At 39.3% G+C, this 17955-nt stretch overlaps 1 protein-coding gene and 1 pseudogene across 1 annotated transcript in view; one reads left to right on the forward strand and one right to left on the reverse strand.

Moving 5' to 3' along the window:
* The window catches only part of ISY1 (ISY1 splicing factor homolog), a 40354-nt gene that overhangs the window by 10118 nt on the left and 12281 nt on the right, over window positions 1-17955 (forward strand). The window contains exon 6 of the mRNA XM_028523675.2: window positions 16457-16569. Within this exon, the coding sequence (XP_028379476.1) occupies window positions 16457-16569 (113 nt within the window). The remainder of the gene's footprint in view (window positions 1-16456; window positions 16570-17955) is intronic.
* On the reverse strand, window positions 1707-2341 carry LOC114506531 (annotated as a pseudogene).

Here is a 17955-nt window from a genome sequence, read left to right on the forward strand (position 1 = left end):
TATACCTTTTCCCCCTCTCTCCCCCCCCCCCCTACTGCTAGCCCCTCATGTGCCCTCCATTTCTGTGGTTCTGTTCCTATTCTAGTTGTTTACTTAGTTTCTTTTGGTTTTGCTTTAGGTGTGGTTGTTAATAATTGTGAGTTTGCTGTCCTTTTACTATACATGTCTTTTCTTTATCTTCTTTTCTTAGATAAGTCCCTTTAGCATTTCATAAAGTAAGGGCTTGGTGATGATGAACTCCTTTAATTTGACCTTATCTGAAAAGCACTTTATCTTCTCTTCCATTCTAAATGAGAGCTTTGCTGGATAGAGCAATCTGGGATGTAGGTCCTTGTCTTTCATGACTTGGAATATTTCTTTCCAGCCCCTTCTTGCCTGTAAGGTCTCTTTTGAGAAATCAGCTGACAGTCTGATGGGAACTCCTTTGTAGGTGACTGTCCCCTTATCTCTTGCTGCTTCTAGGATTCTCTCCTTCGTTTTTACCTTGGCTAATGTAATGATGATGTGCCTTGGTGTGTTTCTTCTTGGGTCCAACTTCTTTGGGGCTCTCTGAGCTCCTTGGATTTCTTGGAAGACTGTTCCCTTTGCCAGATTGGGGAAGTTCTCCTTTATTATTTGTTCAAATAACTTTTCCACTTGTTGGTCCTCCCCTTCTGGTACCCCTATAATTTGGATGTTGGAATGTTTAAAGGTGTCCTCGATGGTCTTAAGCTTTTCTTCGATTTTTTGAATTCTTATTTCATCATGCTTTCCTGCTTGGTTGATTCTATCTTCCTTCTGGTCCACTGTATTGTTTTGAGACTCAGATTCCTTCCTTTCACTTTTGGCTCTCCTCCGTGTATCTTCCTGCATCTCTTTTATGGTAACCTGCATTTTTTCATGTAATTTGCACCCAAAATCAACCAGTTCCGTGAGCTTCCTGATCACCAGTGTTTTGAACTGTGCATCTGATAGATTGGCTATTTCTTGGTCACTCAAAAGGATGAGTCCTGGGGGACTGATCTGTTCTGCTGGAAACATGTCTTATGTCTTTCCCTGTCTCTCCTATTATTTTATTTATTTATTTTTTTTCTCCAGTCTGGTCGCTCTTGTTATGGTGGGGGGCGGAGCCTTAGGTATTCACCGGGGCTGGGTGCCCCAGTCACTAGATTGTGACGTTATATGTGCAGGCAGGGGTGGGAGTGGGGACAGGAGGGATCAATGGTGACAGTTCCGTTCTCCTGGAGTCAGACACTTCCCTGGGCTTCTGGGCCGTGAGCTCTACCCTGGTCCACAATCGCTGCCCCACTGATTCCCCCAGCCGCTGCTTGCGTACTCAGGGATCACCGCTGCGCTCTTGCGCCCCGGATGGCTGTCGTGCCGATTTTGCACCAAATTTCTCCCGACCTATGCGCGCCACCGACCCGTGCCAGCCCCGCGCCCGCTCGGCTCATCGTCCCCCACCAGTCTGGATGTATGGGTCTACTTCAACTTCTTGGCTGTCTGACTTTCATTTAGATAAATCCTCTGACAGTTCTAATATTATGACTGCAAATCATTGTTGTAAATTATTGTTGTTCTGTTCTTGGTTGTGCGAGGAGGTACGGTGCATCCACCTATTCCTCCATCTTGCCGGAAGTCCCCCCTTTTTTCTACATCCTTGCCAAAACTTGTTTGATTTATTTATGATAGCCATACTGAGAGGTGTGAGATGATATCTCATTGTGGTTTTAATTTGCATATCCTTTTTTTTAACAACTGATAGTCAGTTTATTAAAAAGGTTGATTTAAGCATCTGTAATAAGGACTTCAATCTCGGCTCAGCTCAATACTGATGGAAGTAGTTTGCTTAAAAATCTCAGAAGGGTTGTTCAAGTCAGTGAGTCACTTGTGGGTCTTTATGTGACACGATCCCAAGTCTTAGAACTGCCCCACCCCTCACAGGGAGTTTTTCTTGTAGTGATTCTTGGAGTCTTGGAACCCATCTCAACTGGTTCTTTCACTTTGAGATTCTTTTCCTTGGCACCTCTGATCAGGTTAGTACACATCTTCTCCAAAGACTTTACATTCTGATTAGAGTAATTCTAATTCAGTGAATCGCCACCTCTGATTGAGTGGGTATCTTTCTGGTATCTTTATTATTTTTTAAAGGTTTGATTTATTTGTTTTTGGAGAGGGGAAGGGAGGGAGAAAGGGAGAGAAATATCAGTGTGTGTTTGCCTCTTGCGCACCCCAAACTGGGGACATGGCCTGCACCCCAGGCATGACTGGGAATCAAACTGGTGACCTCTTGTTTCGCAGCCCGCGCTCAATCCACTGAGCTGCACCAGCCAGGGCTCTTCCTGGTGTCTTTAAAAGCCATTGTTGCCATGCTGCTTCCTGGTCAACTTGTTCCTAGTTGAGAAAGCAAACAGTGGTGAGTCAGGAGCAGGAGTGGGTGGGACATCAGTTAGCTACAGCTGCAATCTCCTCTTCCTCAAAGAGTTTAATTTGCATATCCTTGATGATTAGTGATGTTGAACATGTTTTCATATGTCTATTGGCCATCTGTATGTCCTCTGTGGAGAAAAATGTCTGTTCTGGTCCTCTGCCCATATTTTAATTGGATTTTTTATTTTTTTGCAACATTTTCAGCATAGTATGCTTTATTATTTCAAGAAAGGTAAAAATGCAACTGAAACACATTGTGCAGTATATGGAGAAGGTGCTGTTACTAATTGAACATGTTAAAAGTGCTTTGTTTTGGCTGGAGGTTTCTTGTTGGATGATGGTTGAGTAGACCAGTTGAAGTTGATCGTGATCAAATTGAAACACTGAGATCAATAAACATTATACCACACGGGAGATAAATTGAAACACTGAGATCAATAAACGTTGTACCACACGGGAGATAGCTGACATACTCAGAATATCCAAATCAGTAAAGTTATTGGTGAAAGTAAAACATGTATCTTTTATTTTACAGAAAAAACTAAATGGACTTTTTGGCCAACCCAGTATATTATGGATATTAACCCCTTGCTGAATGTATTATTGGCCAATATATTCTCTCTCTCTCTTTTTTTTTTTTTAATATATTTTATTGATTATGCTATTACAGTTGTCCCATTTCCCCCCTTCTCTCCCCCCCCGTACCCCCTCCCACCCACATTTCCCCCTATAGTTCATGTCCATGTGTCATATTTATGAGTTCTTTAGCTTCTACATTTCCCGTACTATTCTTGCCCTCCCCCTATCTAATTTCAACCTACATTCTATGCTACTTATTCTCTATACCTTTTCCCCCTCTCTCCTCCTCCCACCCCCCTGCTGCTAACCCTCCATGTGCCCTCCATTTCTGTGGTTCTGTTCCTGTTCTAATTGTTTACTTAGTTTCTTTTGGTTTTGCTTTAGGTGTGGTTGTTGATATTTGTGAGTTTGCTGTCCTTTTACTATACATGTCTTTCCTTTATCTTCTTTTCTTAGATAAGTCCCTTTAGCATTTCATAAAGTAAGGGCTTGGTGATGATGAACTCCTTTAACTTGACCTTATCTGAGAAGCACTTTGTCTGTCCTTCCATTCTAAATGAGAGCTTTGCTGGATAGAGTAATCTGGGATGTAGGTCCTTGACTTTCATGACTTGGAATATTTCTTTCCAGCCCCTTGTTGCCTGTAAGGTCTCTTTGGAGAAATCAGCTGACAGTCTGATGGGAACTCCTTTGTAGGTGACTGTCCCCTTACCTCTTGCTGCTTCTAGGATTCTCTCCTTCGTTTTTACCTTGGCTAATGTAATGATGATGTGCCTTGGTGTGTTTCTTCTTGGGTCCAACTTCTTTGGGGCTCTCTGAGCTTCTTGGATTTCTTGGAAGACTGTTCCCTTTGCCAGATTGGGGAAGTTCTCCTTTATTATTTGTTCAAATATGTGCTCAATCTGTTGCTTTTCCCCTTCCTCTTCTGGTACCCCTATAATTCGGATATTGGAACGTTTAAAGGTGTCTTGGATGCTCTTAATCTTTTCCTCAATTTTTTGAATTCTTATTTCATCATGCTTTCCTGCTTGGTTGATTCTATCTATCTTCTGGTCCACTGTATTGTTTTGAGACTCATATTCCTTCCTTTCACTATTGGCTCTCCTCCGTGTATCTTCCTGCATCTGTTTTATGGTACTCTGCATTCTTTCATCTAAATTTCGTCCAAAATCCACCAGTTCCGTGAGCTTTCTGATCACCAGTGTTTTGAACTGCGCATCTGATAGATTGGCTAATTCTTGATCGCTCAAAAGGATGAGTCCTGGGGGACTGATTTGCTCTGTTGAAAACATGGTTGTTTTTGTTTTGTTTTTTTTTCCCCCTTTCTCTCCTTTTTTTTTTCTTTGTTTCTTTTTTCCGGCCTGGTTGCTCTTGTTACGGTGGGGGGGCGGAGCCTTAGGTGCTCACCGGGGCTGGGCACCCCGGTCACTAGATTGTGACGTTATGTGTGGGGGCGGGGCGGGAGTGGGAGCGGGGCGGGAGAAAACAATGGCGGTAGTTCCGTTCCCCTGGACTCAGACCCTTGTCTGGGCTTCTGGGCCGCGAGCTCTGCCCTGGTCCACAATCGCTGCCCCTCTGGGTCTGCCAGCCGCAGCTTGCGTACTCAGGGATCACCGCTGCCTTCTTGCACGCCGGATGGCTTTTGCGCCAAACCTTCCCCCGCCCTCCGCGCGCCGCCGACCCGAGCCAGCCCCGCGCCCGCCGGCTTGTCTTCTCCTACCAGTCCGGATGAACGCGTCTACTTCAACTTCTTGGCTGCCCGACTTCCATTCAGATAAATCCTCTGCTGGATCTGGGTGTTATTCTGATAGTAGATTATTGTTGTAAATTATTGGTTTTCTAATCTTGGTTGTACGAGGGAGGTACGGTGCGACCACCTATTCCTCCATCTTGCCGGAAGTCCGCCAATATATTCTCTTATACAGTAGGTTGTCTCTTCATTTTTTTTTTGATGGTTTCCTTTCCTGTGCAGAATGTCTTAGTTTGATGTATTCCCATTTGTTTATTTTTCCTTTTGTTTCTCTTACTCAAGGAGACATGCCCCCCAAAATAGTGTCAAGAGTATTATCACAGAATTCACTACCTGTATTTTATTCTGGGAGTTTTATAGTTTTACATTTGTGGTCTACATTTAGGTCTTTAATCCATTTTGAGCAAATTCTTGTTTTGGTGTAAGAAGGTGATCTAATTTTATTTTTTTGCATGGGGCAGTCCAGTATTGCCCATAGTATTTGTTGAAGAGGTTGTCTTTACCCCACTGGATAATCTTGCCTCCTTTGTCATATATGAATCGACTATAAAGGTGTAGGTTTAATTCTGGGCACTTTATTTTGTTCCATTAATCTGTGTGTCTATATGCCAGTACCAATACTCTTTTGATAACTGTAGCCTTGTAGTTTGGTTTGATGGATAGGTATCAGATTGTGTGACCTCCAACTTATTCTTTCTCAAGATTGCTTTGGCTATCTGGGATCTTTTGTAGTTTCATACTAATATTATTTGGATTTTTTTAGTTTCAATTTTGTGAAAAATGCTATTACTTTTTTGATAAGGATTGCATTGAATCCATAGAGTGCTTTGGGTAGTATGGACGTTTTAATGATGTTAATTCTCCCTATCCATGAGCATGGTATATGCTTACATTTATTTGCATTTCTTTAGTTTCTTTCTTCATTGTCTTATAGTTACAGGTCTTTTATACTCTTGCTCAAATTTATTCCTAGGTATTTTATTATTTTTTGATGCAGTTGTAAATATAGTTATTTTCTCAACTTTCTTTCTGATAGTTTGTTACTACTGTAACAATGCAACCAATTTCTGAATATTAATTATTCTGCTTCTTTACTGAATTCATTTATTACTTTTAATAGTTTGTGGTGGAATCTTTAGGGTTCTCTCTATATAGTGGTATTCTGTCATCTACAAATACAGTGTTAGTTGGCTGTGGTTGGGTGTCGGAATCACCAGGGTGAGGTGAATTCTATTAGCCAGGTTAATGAAGAACTCAGATTTTGTGCCTTCCTGCATCTGCTTTTCTGTTTGGAGATAGGGTTCAACAAAGGAACAGTGGCACCTGCCAGCCCTTTCATCCCTGGAGAGAGATGTCCCGATCCCTGTTCCTGCACTCCCCCAAAGCTAGTCAGTTTAGTTTTTTCCCCCGTATGTCCCTTGTGCTTTTTGAATTGCTACCTCTGTGCTGAAGCCCAGAGCAAATGAGTTGGTGAGCAAATGAATCTGTGCTTGGGCCTAAGACGTGCAGCGCCCAGGTCTCCAGCAGCCTTTCATCTCACTTGGATATAATCTTCACAAGTTTTTCACAGCCAGATGTTACGGGGATTTTTATTCCCAGCAGTGGATCCCTGGCCAGGGGAACCTAGTGTAGGGCTGGGATCCCATGTTCCTCATGGGGGAATCTCTATAGCTGAGATATTTCTCCTGATTCTTTTTTTTTTAATGTTTACTGATTTGAGAGAGAGAGAGAGAAACATCATTTTGCTTTTCTGCTTATTTATGCATTTATTGGTTGATTCTTGTATGTACCCTAACCAGAGATTATACCTGCAATCTTGGTGTATTTGGACAATGCCGTAACCAACTTTCGTACCCAGCTAGAGCTCCCTCTGGATTCCTAATTGCCACACCATGGGTGTGGGGCCTGCCAGTCCATGTGTATCCCCATCCTACCAGTCTTGACATCGCTTTCTTATATCTTTAGTTATAGGACTTGTGTTCAGCAGGTGTACAGGTGTTCTCATGATGGTTATTAAATAATTTAGTTGTAATTTTGATGTGATTGTGGGAGGAGGTGAATACAGCATTCACCTACTCTGCCATATTGGCCAGAATTTCAGAAAATATTTTTAATTTAGTGATAATGAAAACTTAACATCAAAATTTAGGAAAAAAACAATTATGGCATGCAACTAAAGCAATGCTTAGATGAAAATGTATTGCTTTAAAATAATAGAAAATAAGAAAGTTAAAAAATCAGTGAATTGTTTCTACCCCATACAACTAGACAAGAAGAGCAAATTAAACCTAAAGTAAGCATAAAGAAGGAACTAATAAGATGAGAGCAGAAATCAATGAAATGGAAAACAGAGGAAATAGAGAAAGTAAATCAAGGCTGATTCCTAAGACAGTCAATAAAAATTGATAAACTTTTACTCAAAATGACTGAGGAAAAAACACACAAATTACAAGTATCACAAATAAAATTGGGCCATGACTGGTGTGACTCAGTGGGTTGGGTGTCATCCTGTAAACTGAAAGGTTGCTGATTTGATTCCTGCTTCAGGGCAGATGCCTGGGTTGCAAGCCAGGTGCCTGTTTGGGGGTGTGCCAGAGGCAACCAAATAACATTTCTGTCACACGTCAATGTAGCTTACCCTCTTTTTCTTCTGCATTTCACCTATCCAAATAATTCAATTAATCTTAAAAAACTTTTTCTTTTCTACTCTATTAAAGTTGTCACAGTTTTCCCCTGTTTCTCTCCCCTGCCCACACCCCACTCCCACAATCAATCCCCACCCCGTTGTCCATGGGTCATTCATACAGGTTCCTTGACTAGACCCTTCCCCTCCCTTCCCCGCTCTTCTGCCTCCCCCTGCCCCTCTGATTACTGTCAATCTGTTCCTTGTTTCCATGCCTCTGATTCTATTTTTCCCATTCGTTTGTTTTGTTCATTAGGTTCCTGTAACAGATGACATCATATGGTGTTTGTTTTTCACTGCCTGGCTTGCTTCACTTAGCATAATACTCTCTAGTTTCGTCCATGCTGTTGCAAAGGTAGGAATTCCTTTCTTTCTGCTGCATAGTATTCCATTCTGTAACATACCCCAGTTTTTTGATTGATTCATATACTGATGGGCACATAGGCTCTTCCCAGCACTTGGCTATTTAGTAATGCTGCTATGAACATTGGGGTCGGTAGGTTCTTCTGAATTGGTGTTTCAGGATTCTTAAGGTATAATCTTAGAAGTGGCATCCCTGGATCAAAAGGCAGTTCCATTTTCAGTTTTTTGAGGAAATTCCATACTGTTTTCCAAGGTGGCTGTACTAGTCTGCATTCCCATAAACATTGTAGTAGGGTTCCCTTTACTCGATAACTTTTCCAGCACTTGTTTATAGATTTGTTTATAATGACCATTCTGACCACTGTGAGGTGGTATCTCATTAGGTTTTAATTTGCATCTCTCTGATGGGTAGTGATGCTGAGCATTCTTTCATATGTCTCTAGGTACTCTGTATGTCCTCCTTGGAAAAGTTCAGGTACTTTGCTCATTTTTTAATTGGATTGTTTGTCTTCCTGGTGTGGAGTTGTGTGAGGTCTTTATATATTTTGGAGATCAAACCCTTGTCTGAAGTGTCATTGGCAAATATATTTTCTCATACAGTTGATTCCCTTTTCATTTTGCTGATGTTTTCTTTAGCTGTGTAGAAGCTTTCTATTTTCTTGTAGCCCCAATGGTTTATTCTTTCCTTTATGTCCTTTGCTCTGGGGGACATCTGTGGTGAAAATATTGCATGGAATATCTGAAATTTTCCTGCCTATGTTCTCCTCTAGGACTTGTATGGTGTCCTGACTTATATTTAAGTCTTTTATCCATCTTGAGTTTATTTTTGTGTATGGTGTAAGTTGGTGGTCAAGTTTAATTTTTTTTTACATGTAGCTGTTCAGATCTCCTAACACCATCTGGTGAAGAGGCTAGTTTTACTCCATGTTATGGTCCTGTCCCCTTTTTTGAATACTAATTGGCCATAGAGACATGGGTTTATTTCTGGACTCTCTATTCTGTTCCATTGGTCTATGTGTCTGTTCTTACGCTAGTACCAGACTGTTTGGATTACAGTGGCTTTATAATATAGCTTGATATCAGGTATTGTAATCTCTCCTACTTTGCTCTTCTACTCAGAATTGCTGATACTATTCGGGGTAATATATGGTTCCATATAAATTTTTGAAATGTTTATTCTATGTCTGTAAAATATGTCATTGATATTTAATAGGAATTGTGTTGAATCTATAAGTTGCTTTGGGTAGTATGTACATTTTCATAATGTTAATTCTTCTAATCCATGAACAGGGTATATGCTTCCATTTATTTGTGTCGTCTTTAATTTCTTCAGTGTTGTGTAGTTTTCTCAATACAAGTGCTTTTTCCTAGGTAGTTTTATCTTTTTTGTGGCTATAGTCAATGGGAATTTTCCCTCGGATTTCTGTTTTTGATATTTCGTTGTTGATATACAAAAATGTGTTCGATTTCAGAATATTGACTTTGTATCTTGCTGTTTTGCCAGATTCACTTGGTAGGTCAAGAAGTTTTTTGAGGGAGTCTGTGGGGTCTTCTGTGTACACTATCATATCATCTGCAAACAATGACAGTTTTACTTCTCTGTTTCCAATTTGGATGCCTTTTATTTCTTTTTCTTGTCTGATTGCTGTGGGTAGAACTTCCAGTACTACGTTGAATAGAAGAGGTGAAAGTGGACACCCTTGTCTTGTTCCTTAATCTTAGTGGGAAAGCTTTTACAAGCTTAGTGGGCAAAGCTTTTTTTGCCCGTTGAGTATGATGTTGGCTGTAGGTTTCTTGTATATGGCCTTTATTATGTTGAGGTATGCTCTCTCTACTCTCACTCTGCTGAGTGTTTTTATCGTAAATGGGTGCTGTGACCTTATCAAATGCTGTTTCTGCATCCATTGATAGGATCATGTGATTTTTGTCTTTCCTTTTGTTTATGTGATGTATTACATTTATTGATTTGCAAATGTTGTACCATCCTTGCATCCCTGTGATGAGATCCACTTGATCATGGAGTATGATGTTTTTAATGTATTGCTGAATGCGGTTTGCCAATATTTTGTTGAGGATTTTAGCGCCTGCATTCATCAGTGATATTGGCCTGTAATTTTGTTTCTTTGTTGTGTCTTTATCTGGTTTTGGGATCAGAATGATGCTGGTCTCAGAAAAGAGTTTGAGTCTTCCCCCTTCTTGGATTTTTTGGAATAGTCTGAGAAGGATAGGGTCTAGCTGTCCCTTAAATGTTTTGTAAAATTTTCCTGTGAAACTGTCCAGTCCAGGGCTGCTGTGTGCCAGGAGTATTTTAATTACTGATTCAGTTTCATCAGATGTTACCAATCTGTGCAGGCTTTGTGCTTCTTCTTTATTCAGTTTTGGAATATTATGAGTTTCTAGAAATTTGTCCATTTCACCCAGGTATTTAAATTTCTTGGCTTATATTTGTTCATAGTAGTTTCTTACAATCCTTTATATTTCTGTGGTAATCAGTTGTAATCTCTCCTCTTTCAGTCTATTTTATTTATTTGGGTTCTCTTCCATTTTCCTTGATGAGCCTGGTTAAAGGCTTGTTGATTTTGTTTATCTTTTCAAAGAACCAGCTCCTGGATTTATCCAACCTTTGAATTGTTTTTTTAGACCTTTGTCATTTAATTCTGCCCTGATCTTGATTATTTTCTTCCTCCTACAGGGCTCTGGGCATTGTTTGTTGTTGCTACTCCACAGTTTTTGTAGCGTAGGGTTAGGTTGTATATTTGAGATGTTTCTGTCTTTTTTAGGTAGGCTTGTATTGCCATGAACTTCCCTTTCAAGATTGCCTTTGCAATCCAGTCTAATCCCATAGGTGTTAGACTGTTGTGTGTTCATTTTCATTTGTTTCCAGAAACTCTTTCATTTTTAAAAATGATTTTATTTATTTATTTTTAGAGAGGGGAAAGGAGGGAGAACGAGAGTGAGAAAAATGTCAATGTGTGATTGCCTCTCACATGCCCCCGACTGGGGACCTGGCCTGCAACCCAGGCATGTGCCCTGACTGGAAATTGATCCAATGACACTTTGGTTTGCAGCCCATGCACAGTTCACTGAGTATGCCAGCCAGGGCTGATTTCCTCCTTAATGTCATTATTAACCCATTCATTGTTTAATAGCATGTGGTTCAGTCTCCATGAATTTGAATGTTCCTGAGTTTTTTCCTTGAGGCTGGTTTCTAGTTTCAAGCCCTTGTGCGCCAAGAAAATGCTTGATATAATTTCAGTTTTCTTGAATTTGTTGAGGCTTGTTTTGTGTCCTATCAAGTGGTGTATGTGTGAAAATGTTCCATGTGCATTTGAAAAGAATGTGTATTTTGCTTCTTTGGCATGAAAGGTTCTATATATATATATCAGTTAAGTCCTTTGATCTAGGGTGGTGTTCAGTTCCACAATATCCTTATTGATATTTTGTTGGGAAGATGTATCCATTGTTGACACTGGGGTGTTAAAATCCCGTTCTATAAATGTGCTGCTATCTATCTTTCTTGAAGCCTTTCAAGATTTTCCTCATGTATTTGGGTGCTCCTATGTCGGGTGCATAAATGTTTACAGTGTTTATGTCTTCTTAATGGATTCTTCCCTTGAGCATTAAGAAATGTCCTTCTGTGTCTTTTTTTATGGCGTTTGTTTTAAAGTCTGTCTTGTCTGATGTAAGCATTGTTAAACCGACTTTTTTCTCTTGTCCATTTGCTTGGAATATATTTTCCAGCCCTTTGCTTTCAGTCTGTGTAGGTCTTTTTTTTGAGGTGGTTCTCTTGTAAGCAGCATATATGTGGGTCACATTTTCTTATCCATTCAGCTACCCTGTGTCTTTTGTTGGAGGATTTAATCTGTGTACATTTAAAGTTATTATTGATAGGTACTTATTCATTGCCGTTTTACCCCTTTGTATCTGTGTTCCTCTCTCTCACTATTTTTTCTTCTTCTTCTTAAAGCAGCCCCTTTAGCATGTCTTACACTGCTGATTTGGTGGAGGTGTATTCCTTCAGTCTACCTTTGTCTGGGAAACTGCTTATTTCACCTTCCATTTTTTTAAAAAATATTTTTTATTGATTATGCTATTACAGTTTTCCCATTTTTCCCCCTTGATCCCCTCTCCACCCTGACCCCCCAACCCTCCAGCATTCCCCCCACCCCTTAGTTCATGTCCATGGGTTGTACATATAAGTTCTTTGAGTCCTCTGTTTCCTATACCATTTTTTATCTCTCCCTGTCTATTTTATGCCTACATTATGCTGCTTCTTCCCTGTACCTTTCCCCCCCATCTCTCCCTTCCCTGTCCTCACTGACCTCCCTCTGTGTGATGTCCATTTCTCTGATTCTGTTCCTGTTCTGGTTGTTAGCTTAGTTTTTGTTTTCATTGTTTTTCTTTTTTTTAAGGTTCATTTGTTAATAGTTGTGAGTGTCTTGTCATTTTATTGTTCATATTTTTTATCTTTTTCTTGAGTAAGTCCCTTTAACATTTCATATAATAAGGGCTTGGTGATGATGAACTCCTTTAACTTGACCTTATCTGGGAAATACTTTCTCTGCCCTTTCATTCTAAATGAAAGCTTTGGTGGATAGAGCAATCCTGGATGTAGGTCCTTGCCTTTCATGACTTGGAAAACTTCTTTCCAGCCCCTTCTTGCCTGTAAGGTTTCTTTTGAGACATCAGCTGATAGCCTTATGGAAACTCCTTTGTAGGTAACTGTCTTCTTTTCTCTTGCTGCTCTTAGGATTTTCTGTTTGTCTTTAATCTTGGGTAACTTTTTAATGATGATGTGCCTTGGTGTGTTCTTCTTTGGGCCTACCTCCTTTGAGATTCTCTGGGCTTCCTGGACTTCCTATGAGTCTATTTCCTTTGCCAGATTGGGGAAGTTTTCCTTCATTATTTGTTCAAATAAGTTTTCAATTTCTTGCTGTTGTTCTTCTCCTTCTGGCACCCCTATAATTTGGATATTGGAACTGTTCAGGTTGTTCCAGAGAATCCTTAGCCTCTCTTAATTTTTTTTTTATTTTTATTTGTTCATTCTGATCCAGTTGGATGTTTATTTCTTCCTTTTGTTCTGAATTGTTGCTTTGAATCCTGGTTTCCTTCGTGTCACTGTTGCTTCCCTGTATATTTTGCTTTATTTCATTTTAGGTATCTTTCACTTGTTCTTTCATTTTTTGACCAAGCTCAATCAGTTCTGTGAGCATTTTGATTACCAGCGCTTTAAATTCTCCATGAGATAGGTTGGAAATCTCCTCATCTGTTAGTTCTGAGGTTTTGCTGTGTTCTTTCATTTTGGCCATATTTCTTTGTCTTGGCACACCTGCTAAGTTGTAAGGGATGGGGCCTTTGGTATTCACCAGGGCAGGGCAACCCTCTTTGCTGTGTTGCCTGTGGGGGAGGGGTCAGAGAAGGAACAGTGCAGCTCACCTGCTCATCTCTTGTTCACTTTCCAACAGACTCCTGTGTCAGACTAGAAGCATCTGCCACTGTGGCAACCCCAGCCATAGCCCACAGTCAGCTATGAGTCTCAGTTTTCCCCTTAAATTAGCCCCTCCCTTGCAGCTCTGCCGAGCTTGGCAGTCAGTCCCACCGCCCAGCCACCTTCCCTCAGTTTTTCTGAGTTGGCCTGGGCGTTCTGCCTTACCGATCTTGTTATTCTCATTGATTTTTTCTTAATTCCTTGGTTGTCGGAGTTCCATGCAGTTTGATTTTCTGGCATTTTTGGTTGTTTATTGATTTTACATTGGTTGTTATCCTCCTTTTGGTTGTGCAGGGAAGCGAAGGGTCTTTATCTACGTCTCCATCTTGGCCAGAATTCCCTTACCTTCTGTGTTAGTGGACAGTTTTGCTTTGTAGCATAATCTTGGTTGCAAGCCTTTGCTTTTCAGTACTTCGAATATTTCTTGCCATTCCCTTCTGTTTTGTAGTGTTTCTGTTGAGAAATCAGTGATACCCTTATTGGAGCTCCCTTGTATGTTACTATCTGTTTCTCCTTTGCTGCCTTTAAAATTATCTCTTTGTCTTTAAATTTGCCATTTTAATTATGATGTGTCTGGAGTGGGCCTCTTTGGGTTCATCTTGATTGGGATCCTCTGTGCTTTCCAGACTTGTGTGACTTTTTTCTCATCAAGTTAGGGAAATTTTATGTCCTAACTTTTTCAAACAGGTTTTCTATCCCTTGCTCCTCTTCTTCTCCTTCTGGTTTCTTTATGATATGGATATTATTATGTTTCATGTTGTCCTGTAGCTCCCTTAAACCCTCTTCATTCTTTTTGAGTCTATTTTTCTTTTTCTTTTTTTTAATATATATATTTTTAATAATAAATTTTTTAGATTTTATTTATTTATTTTTAGAGAGGGAAGGGATAGAAAAAGAGAGAGAGAGAGAAACATCAATGTGTGGTTGCTGGGGGCTGTTGCCTGCAACCCAGGCATGTGCCCTAACTGGTAATCGAACCTGCAATGTTTTGGTTCGCAGCTTGAGCTCAATCCACTGAGCTATGCCAGCCAGGGTGAGTCTATTTTTCTTTTCCTGCTCTTTCTGGGAATTTTTTTTCTACCTCGTCATCCAGCTTGCTGATTCTGTCCTCTGCTTCATCTGGCCTGATTTTGATTCTTTCTACTGTATTTTTCAAATCAGAAATTGTATTCTTCATTTCCTCCTTGTTCTTGTTGATAGTTTCTATGTCTTTTTTCATGCTGATATAGTTTGCTGTAAGTTCCTTGTAGCTTCCCTGGAGTTTTTTGTAGTTCTCACTGTGCTTCATAAGTGTTCTTATAACCATTATTTTGAGCTCAAAATGTCTGATAGTTTGGTTACATCAAGTTCATTTAGCATTCTTTGTGGGGATTCCTCCTTTCTTTTGTCCTAGGGTTTCCTTTTCTGGGGATTCCTGAGTAGATGCAGGAAAAATATTTGACAGAGTTTAACATTCCTTCATGATAAAAACTATTAACTAACTAGGAATAAAAGGGAACTTTTTACCTTAATCAAGCACTTTTATGAAAAAAATCTATTTCATCATCATACTTATTAGTGGAAATTTCAACACTTTTTTCCTAAGATGGGAAAGTAAGTAGAGATAGTCATTCTCATCACTTCTATTCAATATCATAGTGGAATTCCTAGCCACTGCAGTAAAGAAAGAAAAGGTAATATAAATATAAGGCTCACAGATTGGAAAGGAAGTAATAAAGTTCTCTATTCTCAGATGACATGTTTTCTATGTAGAAAATCCCAAGGAATCTACAGAAAGATTTCTAAAATGGATATAGGCATTTAGCAATGTCATTCGATAGAAGGTCAATAAACAAATTTTTTGTATACTATGTGAATATTTGGAACTATAACATTTTTATAGTGCTATTTACAAATGCATCAAAACACAAGAAAGACTTAGATATAGCCCTGGCTGGTGTGGCTCAGTGGATTGCACACCGGCCTGTGAACTAAAGGGCCATCAGTTTGATTCCCAGTCAGGATACATGCCTGGGTTGCTGTCCGGGTTCCTGGTAGGGGGCACTTGAGAGGCAACCCCACATTGGTGTTTCTCTTCCTCTCTTTCTCCCTCTCTTCCCCTCTCTAACAATAAATAAATAAAATCTTTAAAAAAAAGAAAGACTTAGATATGTCTGATAAAATCTGTGTGTGATTAATATGCTAAAAACTATGAAACAGTGATGAAAGAAATCAAAGAAGACCCAAATAAATGGAGAGATATAAAGTATTTGTGGAGGGGAAGACTCAATATAGGAAATATACCAATCTTTTTTCAAATACTATCACAATCAAAATCCCAACAGTATTTTGTTTTATATGTTGACAAATAGTTTCCAAATTTAAATCTATAGGTAGGAGAACTAGAATAATCAAAACAGTTTTGAAAAAGCACAAAATTGGAGTATTTATACCACCTAGTTTCTAGGTTTAATGTGAACTACAGTATTCAAAGTAATGTGGTATTGGTGAACAATAGACACATAGACCAATGGAACAGAGTAACAAGTCCATAAGTAGAGCCACACATTTATGATTAATTTACTTTTGACAAAGGTACAAAGCAATTCAATGGAGAAAGAGAGGGACTCTCCCTTGGAACAGCCATAAGACATTTTATTTCAGTGGTTCATTAACCATATTCCCTCCTTTTCTGTGGTAAGGTACTCTAGCTACTTCCTGCTCTTGGCCACTACAGACAACATGCTCAGCAAACTCCTTTGTGCACATCCTTTTAAATCAGTCCCTTAGGCTTAACTCTCAGACCATTTAACAACACATTGTTTTCTTGAAAATACTAAGTCAATACAGAATGCTACCAGCCTCACTGCATGTTTGCTAGATTGAATACTAAGTTTCCCCACCAGTAAGGTTTTGCTATTTTAATAGTCATGTAAATAGAAATGCAGGATTACTTCAGTTTATATTTCTTTGGTTGCTAATAAGGATGAAGTTTTCTTCAAGGATTTTTTTCCCCCTTATGCTGGTGGCAACTCTGTTCATAATCCTTGCTCTTTCATTTATTTGGGTATTGATGGTATTTAAAATAAATTTAAAATGAGTATTTTTTTATCTTGTATGTCTTTGTAGATGTTGACATTCATTTTTATGGGTATGACATTGAATGGTATTTTGAAGAAATGATATAAATATTTTTGTTTTCTAGCTGGCTTAGGTGAATTCCGAATTCGTGACCTGAATGATGAAATTAACAAACTGCTAAGAGAGAAAGGACACTGGGAGGTCCGGATAAAGGAGCTGGGTGGTCCTGATTATGTAGTAAGTAAGCAGCTCACTTACCCCCAGTGGCTGTTAGGGGTAAGCTTGTAAGCTTTTGGGCAGGCTGGGTGAGTCTTACCTAGGAGCATGCAGCTCCCAGCCCATGCTTATCAGAGGGCAGTCACTCAAGTAATGAAAGAAGGCTTGAAAAAGTACCTGTTGCAGGTAGACAGGAAACCATGAAAAGCATAGGTCAAATAATGCTTAAAGGCTCTATAGTACAGGTCTCAGAGCAGATAAGGCACATGCATTTACTAGTCAGATGTTTCTAAGTAAGCCACTTAATCTCTCTGGGTCTTGCTCCTTGGGAATTAGGGCAACCATTATTGGATTTTTACCTGAGGGGGCTGTGGAACACTTCATTCTTTCCTTTCTTTGGACTCTTAAAAATGTAGTACTCTTGAACAGTGGCTTTCAAGGTTTTACGACCGTGAGTCATTATAAATATGCGCATACATGTGTACGCACACACACATTTATATCACAACCCAGTGAACACAAAAATGTGCTGAAGAAATACTTAGTATGTGTTGATGCACTTTGTTGTTTTCTGTTCTATTTTGATTTTTTAAAAAATTGATGATTGTGATCCACTTAATTGATTTCCTATCTTGCTATTGGTTTCAACTTTGAAAAATACTGTTCCCAGAGCTTGTGAAAAGATCTGCCTCAGATCATTTGAACCAGTAGTGTCTAATTAGTGGACTATATGTAATATGTCATGTAAGAAATACATGACAGTTTTTCTACATCATGGTCTTTTCACATTTGTGAAGGTCTAACACAGTCATAATTTGCACTTTAATACCTGCAATGTAAATGAAGCATTTCTTCTTCCCATAACATAAAGAAAGGCATTCACATTTCTTGAACATCTGTTGTGTTTTAGGCAATGCAGTAGGAACTTTCATTTAACCTCTTTACCAGGTTTGTGATGATGTATTTTGTTTCCTGTCAGCCTTCATTAAAGTAATGCAGAAATTTATCAGTCCTCATAGAAAATGTCGGAAGCATTACAAAATTAAAATATAATTCTTAAATTCACCTCCCAAAAGCAACATTGTTTTTATATATTTCCTTTCAGAATTTTTTAATGCCTAAGAATTTTGTTTTCATTTATTATGTATAAAAATAATAAATTTATGCTCCGACTGGTGTGTCTGAGTGGGTTGGGTATCATCCCACAAGCCAAAAGGTCGCTGGTTCAATTCCTGGTCAGGGCATGTGCCTGGATAGAGGGCCAGATCCCCAGTTAGGGACACTGAAGAGGTGGCTGATTAATGTTTCTCTCGCACATCGATGTTTTCTCCCTTTCTTTCTTCCTCCTTTCCCTTCTCTCTAAAAATAAATAAATACATTTTTTTAAAGGTGGTACATTTAGAGTTT

The sequence above is a fragment of the Phyllostomus discolor genome, chromosome 9 (genome assembly GCF_004126475.2).
Source record: "Phyllostomus discolor isolate MPI-MPIP mPhyDis1 chromosome 9, mPhyDis1.pri.v3, whole genome shotgun sequence".
Taxonomy (NCBI): domain Eukaryota; kingdom Metazoa; phylum Chordata; class Mammalia; order Chiroptera; family Phyllostomidae; genus Phyllostomus; species Phyllostomus discolor.